At 41.6% G+C, this 13,884-nt stretch overlaps 1 protein-coding gene across 2 annotated transcripts in view; it reads right to left on the reverse strand.

Annotated features, from left to right (window-relative positions):
- Nucleotides 1-5,149: 5,149 nt before the first annotated feature.
- The window catches only part of ACO1 (aconitase 1), a 40,830-nt gene continuing 32,095 nt past the window's right edge, over nt 5,150-13,884 (reverse strand). For both annotated transcript variants that reach the window (XM_042829382.1, XM_042829381.1), the window contains exons 12-21: nt 13,370-13,505; nt 12,784-12,868; nt 12,402-12,558; nt 11,733-11,857; nt 10,956-11,060; nt 10,133-10,275; nt 8,448-8,595; nt 7,918-8,040; nt 6,707-6,892; nt 5,150-5,889 (exon numbers count right to left, since the gene is read on the reverse strand). In XM_042829382.1, coding sequence (XP_042685316.1) covers nt 5,776-5,889; nt 6,707-6,892; nt 7,918-8,040; nt 8,448-8,595; nt 10,133-10,275; nt 10,956-11,060; nt 11,733-11,857; nt 12,402-12,558; nt 12,784-12,868; nt 13,370-13,505 — 1,322 coding nt within the window. In that variant the 3' untranslated portion in view covers nt 5,150-5,775. The remainder of the gene's footprint in view (nt 5,890-6,706; nt 6,893-7,917; nt 8,041-8,447; nt 8,596-10,132; nt 10,276-10,955; nt 11,061-11,732; nt 11,858-12,401; nt 12,559-12,783; nt 12,869-13,369; nt 13,506-13,884) is intronic.

Below are 13,884 nucleotides of genomic sequence, written 5' to 3' on the forward strand. Positions count from 1 at the left end.
CTACAAAGGAAGCAATTATAACATATACCAATTATTTTAAAATCTTCCTCAAATTAAGAGTTATCTTAAGCAATTTCCATCCCTGAAAATGCTCAAGGCCAGGCTGGGTTGGCCTGGGCAATCTGCTCTAGAGGGAGGTATCCCTGCCCATTGCAGAGGGAAGATGCATGGTCTATAAGATCTATAAGCTCAAACTATGCTGTCATTCTGTGACTCTATGATTATTCATCTATGCTTTCACGTGCATGAAGTTACTTGAAGTTTCACTGTTACATCATTTTTCGTACCACAGAATCACAGAATGGTTTGGGTTGGAAGGGACCATTAAGATCACCCAGTTCCAACCCCCTGCTGTAGGCATGGACACCTCTCTGTAGACCGGGTTGTTCACAGCCCCATCCTGACTGGCCTTGAGTGCCTCCAGGTAGGGGGCATCTACAGCATCTCTGGGCAACCTGTGCCAGTGTCCCACCACCCTCAAAATCCTCCTTTAGGTGTCATTTGATGGATGGGAACATCTAACAAAGGGGAGTTAGTACTCTTCTTCCCTGAGAAAATGAAGTAAAGTTTGCGGGGGAACGTCTAATAAAATATAAACCCCTAGTTGTATAGGCTGTGGCCAAAGGTTAGAATTACTGTAAAAACACCCAATCCCAGAGCAAAACTGGAATCTTTAAGTAACTTTATATCCAGTGCTGAGTAGTCGTGCCTCAATTCATTAATTTGCAAAATAATCCCGCATTTCGTTGTGTTTGCTGCCAACATTTGAGCCGTTTGAGATTCCATTGGAGCTGATTTCTTCCTTTTCACTGAAGTTGGTTGTGTACAGTTTGACAGTTTGATCAGAGACCAGGGGTTTATTGTGTAGAAATGGTCTGTGTAAGTCCCAGTAGAGACATTAAACACAGCTTTCCATATTCAGCAATGTAAGGTTTCATGTCAAGAAAAGGGTGTTTCTGAAAGCAGTACCTGTAGCACATTCCCCCTCCTGGTTGTTCACTCCATTCAGATACTTCTGTCATTGCTTCTGCAACACAAAGCCATGTATTGACAGCTGTATTCAATTTTCAAAGGCATAAAAGGGAAGAGTAAGAGCGTGAACCTAGGATCGGGTGGCATAAAGGTCGGGGTGTGAAAAGAATGGTAAAACTTAAAGTAGAGCAGGCTCCAAGGCTTGGAGTGGAAACAGAGATTGGTAACTACACTGAAAAATCTGCAGTTACTGCAGAAAATCAAGTGTTCCTTTACTGATAACACAAAGACTCTCCAGCCACTGAAAGACACATGCTTGTCTGAAGCAGGTACTTAAAACTGCATCACCAATTTTAAGCACTGGCCATTTCGAGCATTGTGCTGGAGGTGCAGCACAGGGATTGTCATGTCCAGGTCCAGGACTTGCAGCAGACACGTTACAGAACGTGCATCCAGCAGCAAAATGTAGATCAAGTCTGAGCTGCTATCTCAAGACATCATTATGCATTTGTTACAGGTACGAAACCTACTCCACCTCACCGTCATAAAGGTTTTCTACTTTGACTCCATTCAATTTTCTGATTTCTGGATTTGGGAATGTTATTTTTCACTAGCTTCACTGACACTGAATTTGATGTGCAGTAGTGGAGTTACAGTCGAGTTAAACCAGTGATTCGACATACTGACCGGCAATGTTAGTCTCATTTCACAGAAATGAGATTTTTTTTCTGTTTGCAGTCACTGTCACAACATGTAAAGACTTGCTGTGACAGCATGAGCAAGGGGGGACAGCTGTGAAAAAAAATTGAGTCACTAAACATCTGTCTTAGCAACAAATGAAGTCTGAAGCAGCATCATGTTACTATTTTAGTCCATACATCTATCTTTTTCACACTGTTTTTCTGCCAGATTGTTAAAAATAACTTGTTGCTGTCTGCAAGCTCTGTGATGCGTAAGAAGATTTTGCTCCAGTACTTTTAAGATCAGAGAGTGCTGATGCAAAGTTCTCAGGCTAGTAAAGCCAGGATTTACAATTTGCCTTGGTTCTTTAAGGCAACACATTAATACTTGTAGTAACTACAGAAAGGTCCTGAAGGGACCATGAGTGATGTAGGTAGTTTAAATATGAATGCTGATTCAGTTATTCAATCAGCCAGGCATTATTTTATACATCTACCTCTCAGTGTTCATCTTTGGTCACTCTGGATGAGAATCAGAACTGTAAATAAAGCTTCTGCTCAGGAGGCAGAGTTCTAACAACAGGTGTAGTAGGTCATAAATACACACAAGAGTAATTTATTCATAAGGTGACTAGTATTCAATCTGCTGCATTTTCAGTTGAGCCATGTACCAGATGCCAACCACATTCCTTAGAGGCTTGCTGCTAATTCCTTGGCAAGGCTACAATATAAGTAAGATTACTTCAAACAAGATCTGTTTCTGCTCTATTCTTTAAATATCCCACAGTGCTGAAATTGGAATGAAAGGAGATAAGGAGCTCAGCAGCCATTTGCAATCCAATCACATGGATAAAACTGACCAGAGACAGGTTTTCCTGTACCTGTTTTATCAAACTGAAGGTAAATACATCCAGTTTATTAAAATTATTCCTTTCATTCCTGTAAGTAGATGTGCTGAACAATTTCGGCTGGGTGGCCACAGACAAAGGGTTGCTGTAAATTGCTCTATGTCCAGGTGAAAGCCAGTGATGAATGACTGGTTCCATACTGGGATCCGTCCCGTTTAACGCCTTTATTAATGACACAGATGGTGGAATTGAGTGCACCCTCAGCAAGGTGGATGATTATACTAAGCTGAGTGGTGCAACAGAAGGAAGGGATGCCAACAAAAGTGACCAGGACAAGCTTGGGAAGCTGACCCATTGGGTCCACTAATGGGATGTTCAACAATTCAACAGGACTACTTCAGCTGCTTTTAGGGATCTTTGGAAGACTCTTAAGTATTTTTAAAATGTTTTAATGTAGACATGGTGGTGCAGCAACGATTGAGAGGGAAATGTCCACTAAGTTACCTAAGAGCGAGCATCTTTTGAATCCACCTTTAAGGAAAGTGGCACGGTTCAGCCAACAAAGGGCATGGCTTCAGGATGCCTGGGGGAGGCATCTTCTGTACTGCAGTGACAGCACTGTTTTCTTCCATCACTGCAGGTCTGTCACTTTGCTGTTGCTGAAGGTGCAAAAGGGACACCTCAAGTCACCTTAATCAGCCCCATGGGAGAAAAGGCAGTGCCCTGTAAGATAGGTGGAGGCTTAATTTCAACGGTGATTAGTACTTACACTGCTATCCTGCTGCCCTCACGTGTTGGTATTTGGTATCACTCAAGATACTGATAGGAATTCTGCAGGTCTCCTGTCAGAGCTCACACAGAATCAGATTTGAGTCTAACTATCAGTGTTTAAATCCCTTCTCCCCACCTCTGTCCCAGTTTTTGCTAAGAAAAACAGAAGTTGCTTCAGAGGAAAGCTAAACCTGTACACTTCAAAGCACTTAATCTTCAATGCTTCTGGAACCAAAATGACAGATTACTTTCCATGGTTCATCACAGACCTGCAGGAGTTGGAAAGGACCTCAAGAGGTCAGCAAATCCAGCCCCCAGTAACAGTGCAGCAATGTATATATGTGGAAGAATTATGATCTTAAACACTTAACTCTGAAGGAAGAAGCACCTTGAACAATAAACTTAACTCAGAGTCCAAAAGTTACTTTCACTAGCTAGATCCTAGTCAGTGAGATCTCAAGTCCTCCTTTAACCACTACATACGGCATTAAAACCAATAAACTTCTAAGCACTATTGCGTTGTGTCCTGGTCTCTATCCTTTGTTGTGAAAGCTGTATGCACTGTACAGGAAGTCAGCAATTCAGTCCTACAATGAGTTCTTTCTTCTGGGCATTGTTTTTAACCCAGTAAATTTGTTCATGCAGCTGCTTCCAAAAAGAAACACGGAAGAATGGATGATTTACAATATGATAATACCTCCCTTTCAACAATATTAGGAATAAAGACTTTGAAGAAGACTGGCCTGTCAGATGATTTATTTTTTCATAGTTTGAACCAAAAGCTGTGTATTTCTTACCAAACAGTGCTGAAAACGATGACCACATTAACAGCTCTCAAGACGTTTCACAGAATGGCAGAGGTTAGAAGGAATCTCCTGAGGTCATCTTGCCCAAAGTCTCTGCTCAGGCAGAGCCTCCTACCTGCAGCAAGATGCCCAGCATCAAGTTCATATGCCTTTTGGATGCCACCAAGGACGGAGCACCCAGAACCCCTCAGGGCAACCTGTGAACGTGCGCAGTCACCATCGGTGAGAAAGTGTTTCTTGATCTTCAGCCAGAACCTCCTGTGTTTCAATGTGTGCCCATTGGTTCCAGTCCTGCTGCTGCACCCACAGCAGCCTGCGTCCATCTTCTGTGTGCTGTCCCTTTGGTATTTGTGCACACAGGTTGCTCAGCTGGCCCTAAGCCTTCCCTAAGCTGAACAGACCCGGGCCTTTCTTTCTCTCAGGGATTCCATAACTAGAGATGTTACTACGTCAGGTGCAGCCTCAGCAGTGCTGCTGTCATCAGTAGGCTGTTGCAGGTACAATGTAATCTCTGTCCCCTCCTCCAGTCCTTTCAAAACTAACTGCACTGCACCCCACACCAACAGAGCAGGAGCAAAGTGCACTGAAAATATAAGTAATAAGAGATTGCTCTGAAAGAATTTCTCTCCTGTTAATTGTTTTGGCAGTTGCTCCACATACAGTTAGGAATAAGAGTTAGTGCTATCACCTTGTTTATCTCCGAGTAAGAAGGTATTTGTTATCACTGTACATGGGTATGACTTCAGCGACCATATTACTATTACTGGGTGCTCACTGTCATAAACTTGCTGATGTACATCTTGGAAGTGTGGTAAATTATTTTCTTGAGGACACAAAGCAGGAGAGGGAATTAAATCAGCAGTATCACGCTGAACTACAGAAGATTGTTGGCGTTGGACAGTTTTCGTTGTCATCCTGTCTTATGTTAACTGTCCAAAGAAACAAGTGAGAATTAAAATACAACAGGATACAATTGGTGGGGTCCTGATCCAGTTAGGGACAGCGAGAAAATAAGGCTGAAGCTTTCTTCTGTATCTTAGTACCTAGGATAACATGAAACAGCACACTGAACTCTTTGAAAATAAGTTTAATTTTATCCATTAGAAATATTATCCCCATAGGTCCACCTTTCCACAAAGGCTTAGATTTTAAAGGAACAGAGTTCACATCTTCTTTTGAATTAATAAACAGCTAGATGATTAATTTCAGTATTAGATTCAGAATCTGGTCAGCTGAATAAGAAAGGAAGTCAATATCAGATAATCAGGAAGGAATAAAAACTAGATGTATGCCGTCAGTTAGTTTTTGGACCACTAAATATAACGCAGAACTGAACTTAGCAGTCAAAGGAAATGGACCAAATACAAAAAACAGCATATGATCTTCAATAGTTCCACAGATTCTGTCAGCATTTTAATGACCTTTGCACCATGTTCTAAGGTAAGTCAAGCCAACTACAATTTTCAGTTGCCATTCAAAACTAATGAAAAGTTGTTTTCTTTAATGGGCAAAAGTGACAAGTTTCCTGATGCACAGAATCATTCAGCATGGTCAACAAGCCTTTCAAAAGGCTTGTTTAAAAGAACAAATCAAATCCAAGACGCCGCTGTTCACTGTACGGTTCGCTCTTCTCACTTCATTGTTACTGATTAGTTTTGCCGTGCTCACCAGAAGCAGGCCTGCGCCCAGCATTTTTGATTAGGACGCCATTTTACGAATCATGTAGTTCAGAATGCCTCCATTGTGGAAGTAAGTGAGCTCCACGTCCGTGTCAAACCTCATGATGGCATGAAAGGTTTTCCCAGTATCCAGCTGTTGAGGTTAAAGAGAGTCGTTCAAGCAGCAGAACTTACTACACGATAGTAAAATACAGGCTATGATGATAGTTTTCTAATCTGAATAGCTCAGATGAACAGCAAGTGGACACCAGTGCTTTTTTTTTTAAGACAAGGGGCCACACCAGACCACAGCCAACATCTTCAGAGCAAGTTGGCTTGAAACAACATGGAGACTCCTTGCACTGCACTTACTGTCTCTAACTGATTTAAGGTCGACACAAGCCTAGTATGTAAGCTGCATGTAAGCTGACCACCAAATCAAGTGGTTACAATAACTGTTCATGTTTTTCTGTGCAGTCATTCTCCTGGCTTAGGTACAACAGTAACACTAATTGCATTAGCTTTCACTGGAGCTCTGTATGGGAAGAAGAAAAGCAGAAAGACAGGAGCGGGAAGCGAATCAAACTACGTCAGTTTTGCTGAAAGCTGTTCTCATCAGTGACTTTACAATAAAGTGATGAATTCACTGGGATCTATGCTCTCCCAGTTTCAGGACATTAATTGGGCATACGTAGACAACATTTGTAGGCTACTCCACAATACAGGACTGCTTCGTGCTGAATTAAGCTGTTTGGGAATGCTGCTTTTATCTCCCATCACTGCTTTCAGAATTACTGCTTCCTCACAATAACAGAATGCCAGGGATTGGAAGGGACATCAAAAGATCATCTAGTCCAATCCCCTGCCCTCAATTCTTTTACCTTCCTGAAAAAAGAGATTACTGGAAAAGACACAGTTTGAAGAGACAGTTAATTCAAGAGAAACCGTGGCAGCCCTCAGGCATTTCATACCTTGATCTCGATATTCATCTGTGGTTTTAGACTTTCAGGAATTATAATGGTGTAACGTTCTCTTCCAGTGAGTCCTAAAGTCCTTGCATCCTCCCCAGGTAAATACTGCAGAGGAATCACTCCCATCCCCACAAGGTTGCTCCGATGAATCCTCTCATAGCTTTCAGCAAGCACAGCCTTGACACCCTGAGAAGTACACAATGGGTGTGCTTATCCAGATGGCTCAGGATAGACCTTCTGCTCTCACAGGAATAGAACTGGGATGTTTGAGGTGCCCACCCTTCATTTACTGACTGTTGCTGGTCAGTAGGTACTGCTAACCAGTGGATTGCCCACAGTAACTTGATTATATGTCAACTTCTAAACATCTTAAGAAGAAAGATTGCCAAAAAACTGCACGCACTTTTCTGGGAATTCTGTGTAATTTTCCTGTGTGTTTTTTGTAGACTTCTTTGTGTCACACGTAGAGTACCAGTAGTTATTTTTGTAATTTTTGCTACTTCAGTGTTCTCCTACCCTGCATATTCCAGGGTGCAGTGTTATTGATCTTTACATGTCCATGTGCAAATACAGTTTACACAAACTTCACCACTGCAACAGTAATTTTAAAAACTTAGGCAGACGTAACCCTAAACACTAACCCTCTTAATTCGTTGCTTAAAAATGCACACAACTGTTGCATTCAAAAACTGCATACCAAGAAAACTTGAACCACCTTGGCTGCTGAATAATGTAGGACAGCATACAGAATGACAGATGTTCCACTGTACCTGGATTTACACCATGATCCAATAACAATACTGATAGGACTTCCTGAAACCTGCATGGTGAAGCAATGCTAAATTTAAAGTTCACTAATACTTCACTTATTACACTTTATATCTTCTCTGATAAGCGAGCTGAAGAAAGCAGCCTGAAGCAGACCCAAGGTTTATTGGGCTGTATGATGCAAGATTAAAGAAAATGGCCTTTCTGGTGTATGGAAAGCTAGCTGAAGTTCTGTCATGTCTTCCTGCCTGAATGGGCTCTACGAATACTTGAATATATTTGCAAACGTACCGTGGCTCTTGGACTCAGCTTGTACTTCAGAATAGCTTCTGATATCCAGAATGAGAATAAGCTACCTAAGATAATGCTGTAAGCTACTCTTCCTGAAGAAATGAACAAACTTCTAAGTATTATCCTCCTCCTACATTACTTGAGTTACTTACCAAGAGGAACGGCCCTTTGGCCGCCCAGTCTCTTGAGCTTCCTGCACCATATTCCTTCCCAGCCAGCACAATCAAAGGATGGCCAGCCTGCTTGTATCTTTCTGCAGCATCGAACACATCCAGCTGCAATGAAAATACAAAACACTTTATATACTATTGTGGGTGGAAATACACTTCTGCAGAAATAAGAAAATCGTGCTTTCACATTGAGAGCTGAAGCCCACACTTTATGCCACTTAACTCCACGTTAAGTTACATGGTGCTTTGTGACTCCCAGCCTGAACGCATTTCTACCACAGCCCACACTTTCCATTCTCACCACAAGGTTCTGCTCTCCATTGCTGAGCCTCAGAGCACCACCTTACGCAGGTATGTGTGACCTGCTGCCCTGAGTCTATGAAATCTTCAGACTCCTCCTCAGCTTTCCTTAAAAAGTGCTGAAATTAATGATGTAAGCTGTACGAAACAAATCTAATGCTAATCCCACCTACTGCCAAGGAGCCTCATTTTAAAGCGGCGTGTATACTTACTGTTTCTCCTGAAGGGAAATGGACAGTCTGAGGTCCCTGTTTATCAATAAATTTGTTCACCAGACGAATGTTTGCAAATGTTCCTCTGGCCATTACGGCATCATTCCCTCTGCGAGAACCATAGGAATTGAACTCTCGAGGAGTCAAGCTATTAATGAAAAAGAAAAGCAGGGCTGTTGGTTTAAATGCAGTCACGAGCTAGTGTCCCTGAAGCAGCTATGGATCGCTCCCATCAGGGCAGCAGCACCCAGTTCTCTGGTGTTTCTGTGGTTATTTAAAGAAGAAAAAAAGAACAGAAAAATAAAAAAATAAAGAAGAAAAAAGAACAGGCCTACTTAGCCTGGACATAGAAAGCAGCTGTACTGGTATTCTCATCCTGTGCCCTACAAAACGTATCTGACAGTAATGCAGAGATACTGCTATGTTGGGTCAGAAGAAGCAATACAATCCTTCCTTACGAATCATGAAGCAGCTTTTCTCAGCTTCACTCAATAGCTGGCTACTGAAATTTGTCATGGTTATTTGTACTACCACAGCATCTAGAGGTAGAGACACCACTGTGATAAATACCTATAGGGCAAAGAGAGAATCTTTGCTGGAAGTGAGACCTGAGGGAGAAAAACTATGTTTAAAAATATGGATGTGGGAATTAAAGGAGACTTTACCCCGATCAGTAAAGAAAAAAAAATCACAACAATATGACATAAAATTGAACTGTTTATATTGGACTATACTCAGAAGGGAGCTATTTATCATAGAATCATAGAATCATCAAGGTTGGAAAAGACCTAAAAGATCACCCAGTCCAACCGTTCACCTATTCCCAATAGCTCCTACTAAACCATGTCCCTCAACACAACATCCAGCCTTTCCTTGAACACCCCCAGGCTCGGTGACTCCACCACCTCCCTGGGCATCCATTGCAGTGCCTGACCACCCTTTCTGAAAAGTAATACTTCCTCATGTCCAATTTAGATTTCAAAGTGGGCCAAAGAAGCCAAAACAGTTAATCGCCAGTGGACTGCACAGTTTTAACCAATTTTCTCTCCAAATTTATTAAATCTAGTGAAAATACTTAATTTCTAAGCTGTCAGTACTGTTCCTCAAAGCTCCACAGAATTTGTAAGCAAAGCTAAACCAGTGAATAAACAACTTATCACATTACATTGAAGAGTGAATAGGGAGACTCAGTAAGGCCTGGTTTTGTCTTACATTGAACCCACAGTACTGAACTGACAGGCTGTCCACAGCAAAGGAGCAGTTTACAACAGCTTCTAGGCTGAAGGCAATAGCTGTGCCAGTCATTGCAGCTGCACTGAAATCCAAAACTCTGTAGTTTGTGATATCCTAGCTGTATGAAATTGCTGTACGTGCTATAAGTGAGTGCAGAACCAGTTTTTGACCCCAAGGACTGTGACCATTCTGAACCATCATATTCCATACAAACATCTTCAGTTCTCAAGCTGAATACATCTGCATACCCTACACAAGCTTTCAGAACCAGTGCCAAATGCTGAAACAACACAGGAATGCTTTCTCTTCTTCTTTTACGTATTCTCCAAGCATCATCCAAGGTACACAAGCGTCTGTGAACAGACAGCTGATGTGTGTCCATAACATGGCATAGTAACTGTGGCTCGTTTCCTCTTCCCAATCTGCAACAGGAACAAGAATGTACTACTTACCCTCTGCTGGTCAAATAACGGGCTGCAGGACTATTCCTTGCTATATTCCCAGCTGGAGATATGTGGTCCGTTGTCACAGAATCTCCAAAATTCAACAGGACATAAGCATCTTCTATAGTTCTGGGCGTCTGCAGAGCCAAAGTCTAAGCCACCACAAGTACAAAGAACATGATTTTAAAATGGTACACAATTCCCTTACCTTTCTCAAAAAGACAAAATATGTAGAAGAAATCTGCAAAATAGAGCCTCCCTTTTCATGTAAGTTAGGATAAAGAAAAAAATGGTATGAAAGATACAGTCATTCTTAAACCAAGTATGACGTCCTGGCTGTCTGTCAGCAAATTCATATATGTACAAAATGCATGAGGCAAAAAAGCTAGCTGAGGGCTTCAACAGCACATGCATGAACACAGAGGAAAATCCACGATTCCTGGACATCTGCATGCACTGAAATCTGCATTTTCCTTTAAACAGTGCTGAAACTGCATCTAAGTGCTGAACTAATTAGTGCAAAATGCAGGCAAGAATATATATGGGTCCCTTTCTTTTTCCTTCATTTGTTACTACTTAAAACTATCCCAGCTTAACAAGAAAGGGGAATTTTCAAAAATCTTGAAGCAGCAGAGAATCCTTGCAATTTTTAGAGTGGCTTGTGCCTGTGTATTAAAATGAATAGAGTGAGTGTGATAACAGCTCAGAAATGAAGTCTCAGCAGGCTATCATGGATGCTTCTGGGCGCCCTGATGCGCCCCTGCTTCACCTTCCAGGTTAGTCATGGTTGCTGTAGTGTTTGGCCTGATTCAAAGGGGGAGTGCACACTTACCAGACCATCAAAGAAAGGCGGAGACTTGATGTATGTTGACTTTGGATTCCAAGTATACAGCTTGTCGGAGGGAGCATCCAAGGCATTCCAAGATTCATTTACTGTCTGAAAAACACATAAACATTCCATCTCTAAGTTTGCAGAAGCAACAGATTTGATTTCTGCAAAAGCCTTGTATTTTTTCAGGCTTTTGGGAAGTTCTTGTGCCACTCTATTCTTTTTTGCTTTGTTTTAATGACTCTACCTATTAGAAGAACGGGTAAGGAAATGCAAGCTCACTCCCTTCATTGCAGAAGAAGAGCTACTCACCCACTTTTCTAGCATTTATCTATGTTATGAAGGCAGATAACATTTTATAACTCCCAAAGAAACTTTTCCACCACTTAAACCCCAAGAACATTTTGTTTCAGTACCTGAGGAAGACTTACAGGAATACCTTACCAAGTACAAGTTTTTCTCTGCCATTAATGCTATCAAGTAATGCAGATGAATTTTATGTCATCTGAAGAAAAATATCTGTGAGGCTGGAACATCTCAGCCTAAAATAATTGTTTAAAGCCCATAATCTGCAATATTTAGGACATGACCAGCCATAAGAACTAATTACACAGCTAGGAGTCATTTGCAATAATAAATAAAACCTCACTTGAATATTGCCACAACCAGAGCAACAGAAACAGAAGGAAAAGATTCTTTTCACTGTCTAAACCTATTCACTTAACATCTTCAGAATGGTACAGCACATAAATAAAACCACTTCCCAAAGGATTAACTTGCCTCTATTTTTTGGTAGACCTCCTTGAACATCCCAGGAATAACAAACTGACGCTCAACAGCCTGTATCTCATTTCGTGTTGGCCAGATGTCTTGCAGGAAAATCTTCTTGCCTGAAGCATTTATTCCTGTATAAATTGATAATGTTATATACATGTTACATACATGTTCCATTAAGAAAAATAAAAGTGTGCCTTCCAGCTGTGCATTCCTTCTAACCCAATAAAAACTCATGAGAAACACCCTTTTTCAACTACAAGGATCTGACAGATGATAGCTTCACGAGCTTGATGCCTGTACATATGCCTACTTTTGTGATCTCTATTGGTCTTTCAGAATATTTGTACAATAATTTAGGTTAGAAAGGACTACAAACTTCGTCAGGTTGAATTGCCTACTCAAAGAAAGTCTATTAGATCAGGCTGCTCATGAAAAACCACCACCCATATGTAATCAAAATGTCTCCCATGGAATTAGAACATAAGGCAAACATGGTTTTCCCCTCCCTCCAACACATAGACCAATTTTTGCTCTCCTGCTTGACAACTGCATGCTTAGTATCCCAGACGTGCTCACACATTTGGAGTATCTCCTTGGGACAAACGTCTCTTAAGAGCTCAATTCCAACTAGTTCCATTTATGAGGTATGAGAAGAAGCACCCCATGTCTTACCCAAAGGCTCTTTCTCAAAGTCAATCCGGACAGTTCCTGCAATTGCGTAGGCTATGACCAGCAGTGGGGAGGCTAGGTAGTTAGCACGGGTGTTGGGATGCACACGGCCTTCAAAGTTCCTGTTGCCAGACAAAACACCCACTGCTACGAGGTCTCCCTGCAAGAGTTTGAGACAAGGAAGCTGGTGCAGCAGGTTTGCAGAGTTGCATCATGCTGCAACATCAGTAAGATGACAAAGAACTGTCTCCTTCCAACTGATTCCCAAATACCTCCCAAAGAAAACTGCATTTACTTCGTACACTCCTGACAAGGTTAAGCTCAATACTGCACAGAGAATAACTTACCTATATAGAATGCACATGGAAATCTGACTGATGCATACCTGTAAGATGGCTTCAACAACGGAGTCTGGCAGGGGTCCGCTATTGCCAATGCAAGTCATACAGCCATAACCCACGACATCAAACCTAGACAGAGCACGGAAATCATCAAGAAATTAAAAAACTATTTTGGAGTTAGGTGTTTAACACCTTCACAATTAACTCCTTAGCTTACTTTCAGAAGATGTACTGTTTTAACAAATCCGTTGCTGCTGAAAACAGCATTTTCCAGAATGACCACTTTTTATTACTGCAGTGACACTCCATGTATACAGAGCAAAGAGCTGGGAAACTGCTATCCAGCAAGATGAACAACAATATATTGCCATTTATGCTATTTTAAAGCAATTATTCTTGAAAAAGAATCCATTCTCCTGTATAGGAACATGAGTCTTCAAGAAGGCAGCAAGCCTTTCCCTGCTTGGAACTAAGTCAGCCAGCACAACAGCAATGCCCTAATTCACGCAGGAGCATGTTGTAGGGCATCTGCCATATCTTTTAATCTGTGCAGAAAAAGAGTTATTCCATTGCAACACTTGGCAGTGCTTACAGTTACACACTGGACAACAGTAAGAAAGGCTTACTTACCCCAGCTGAGAAAGGTAACTCATGACTCCACTCTCTCTCAGATAGTAAGTGACAACGCCACTTCCTGGGGACAGGCTAGTTTTGATGTAAGGCTTCACCGTCAAACCAGCTTCAACAGCTTTCTTGGCAAGCAATCCTGAAAAATGCAAAGGATAGTTGCAGTTTTTCCTGGACGTGGAATAGTTTGGTGGATCAACAGGTTAACAGCAGTGTCATTAAATAACTGGAGAGCCGAAAAGGACTACAGCACTGATTACAGAGTAACCGGCTAGACGCACTGTTGAACTGTAAACCCAGTCTGCAATTTCTGTTTCTCATGGGAAATTACACTCAACAAAATGCACTCACACAGCAGTGGCATGCAGACATTCAGAACTCCAATGGTTAAACAAAGAACAGCCATAAGACAAACATCTCACCAAAAATGAAGGATTGTTACCTTCCCACCTCTGGCAGCTTAGTGCTGAAATAACAACCAACCTATTGGTGCACTCACACAAATTGCTTCCGAGTGC

The sequence above is a fragment of the Centrocercus urophasianus genome, unplaced genomic scaffold, assembly GCF_019232065.1.
Source record: "Centrocercus urophasianus isolate 14NV4802_14NV808 unplaced genomic scaffold, USGS_Curo_1.0 seq_31, whole genome shotgun sequence".
Taxonomy (NCBI): domain Eukaryota; kingdom Metazoa; phylum Chordata; class Aves; order Galliformes; family Phasianidae; genus Centrocercus; species Centrocercus urophasianus.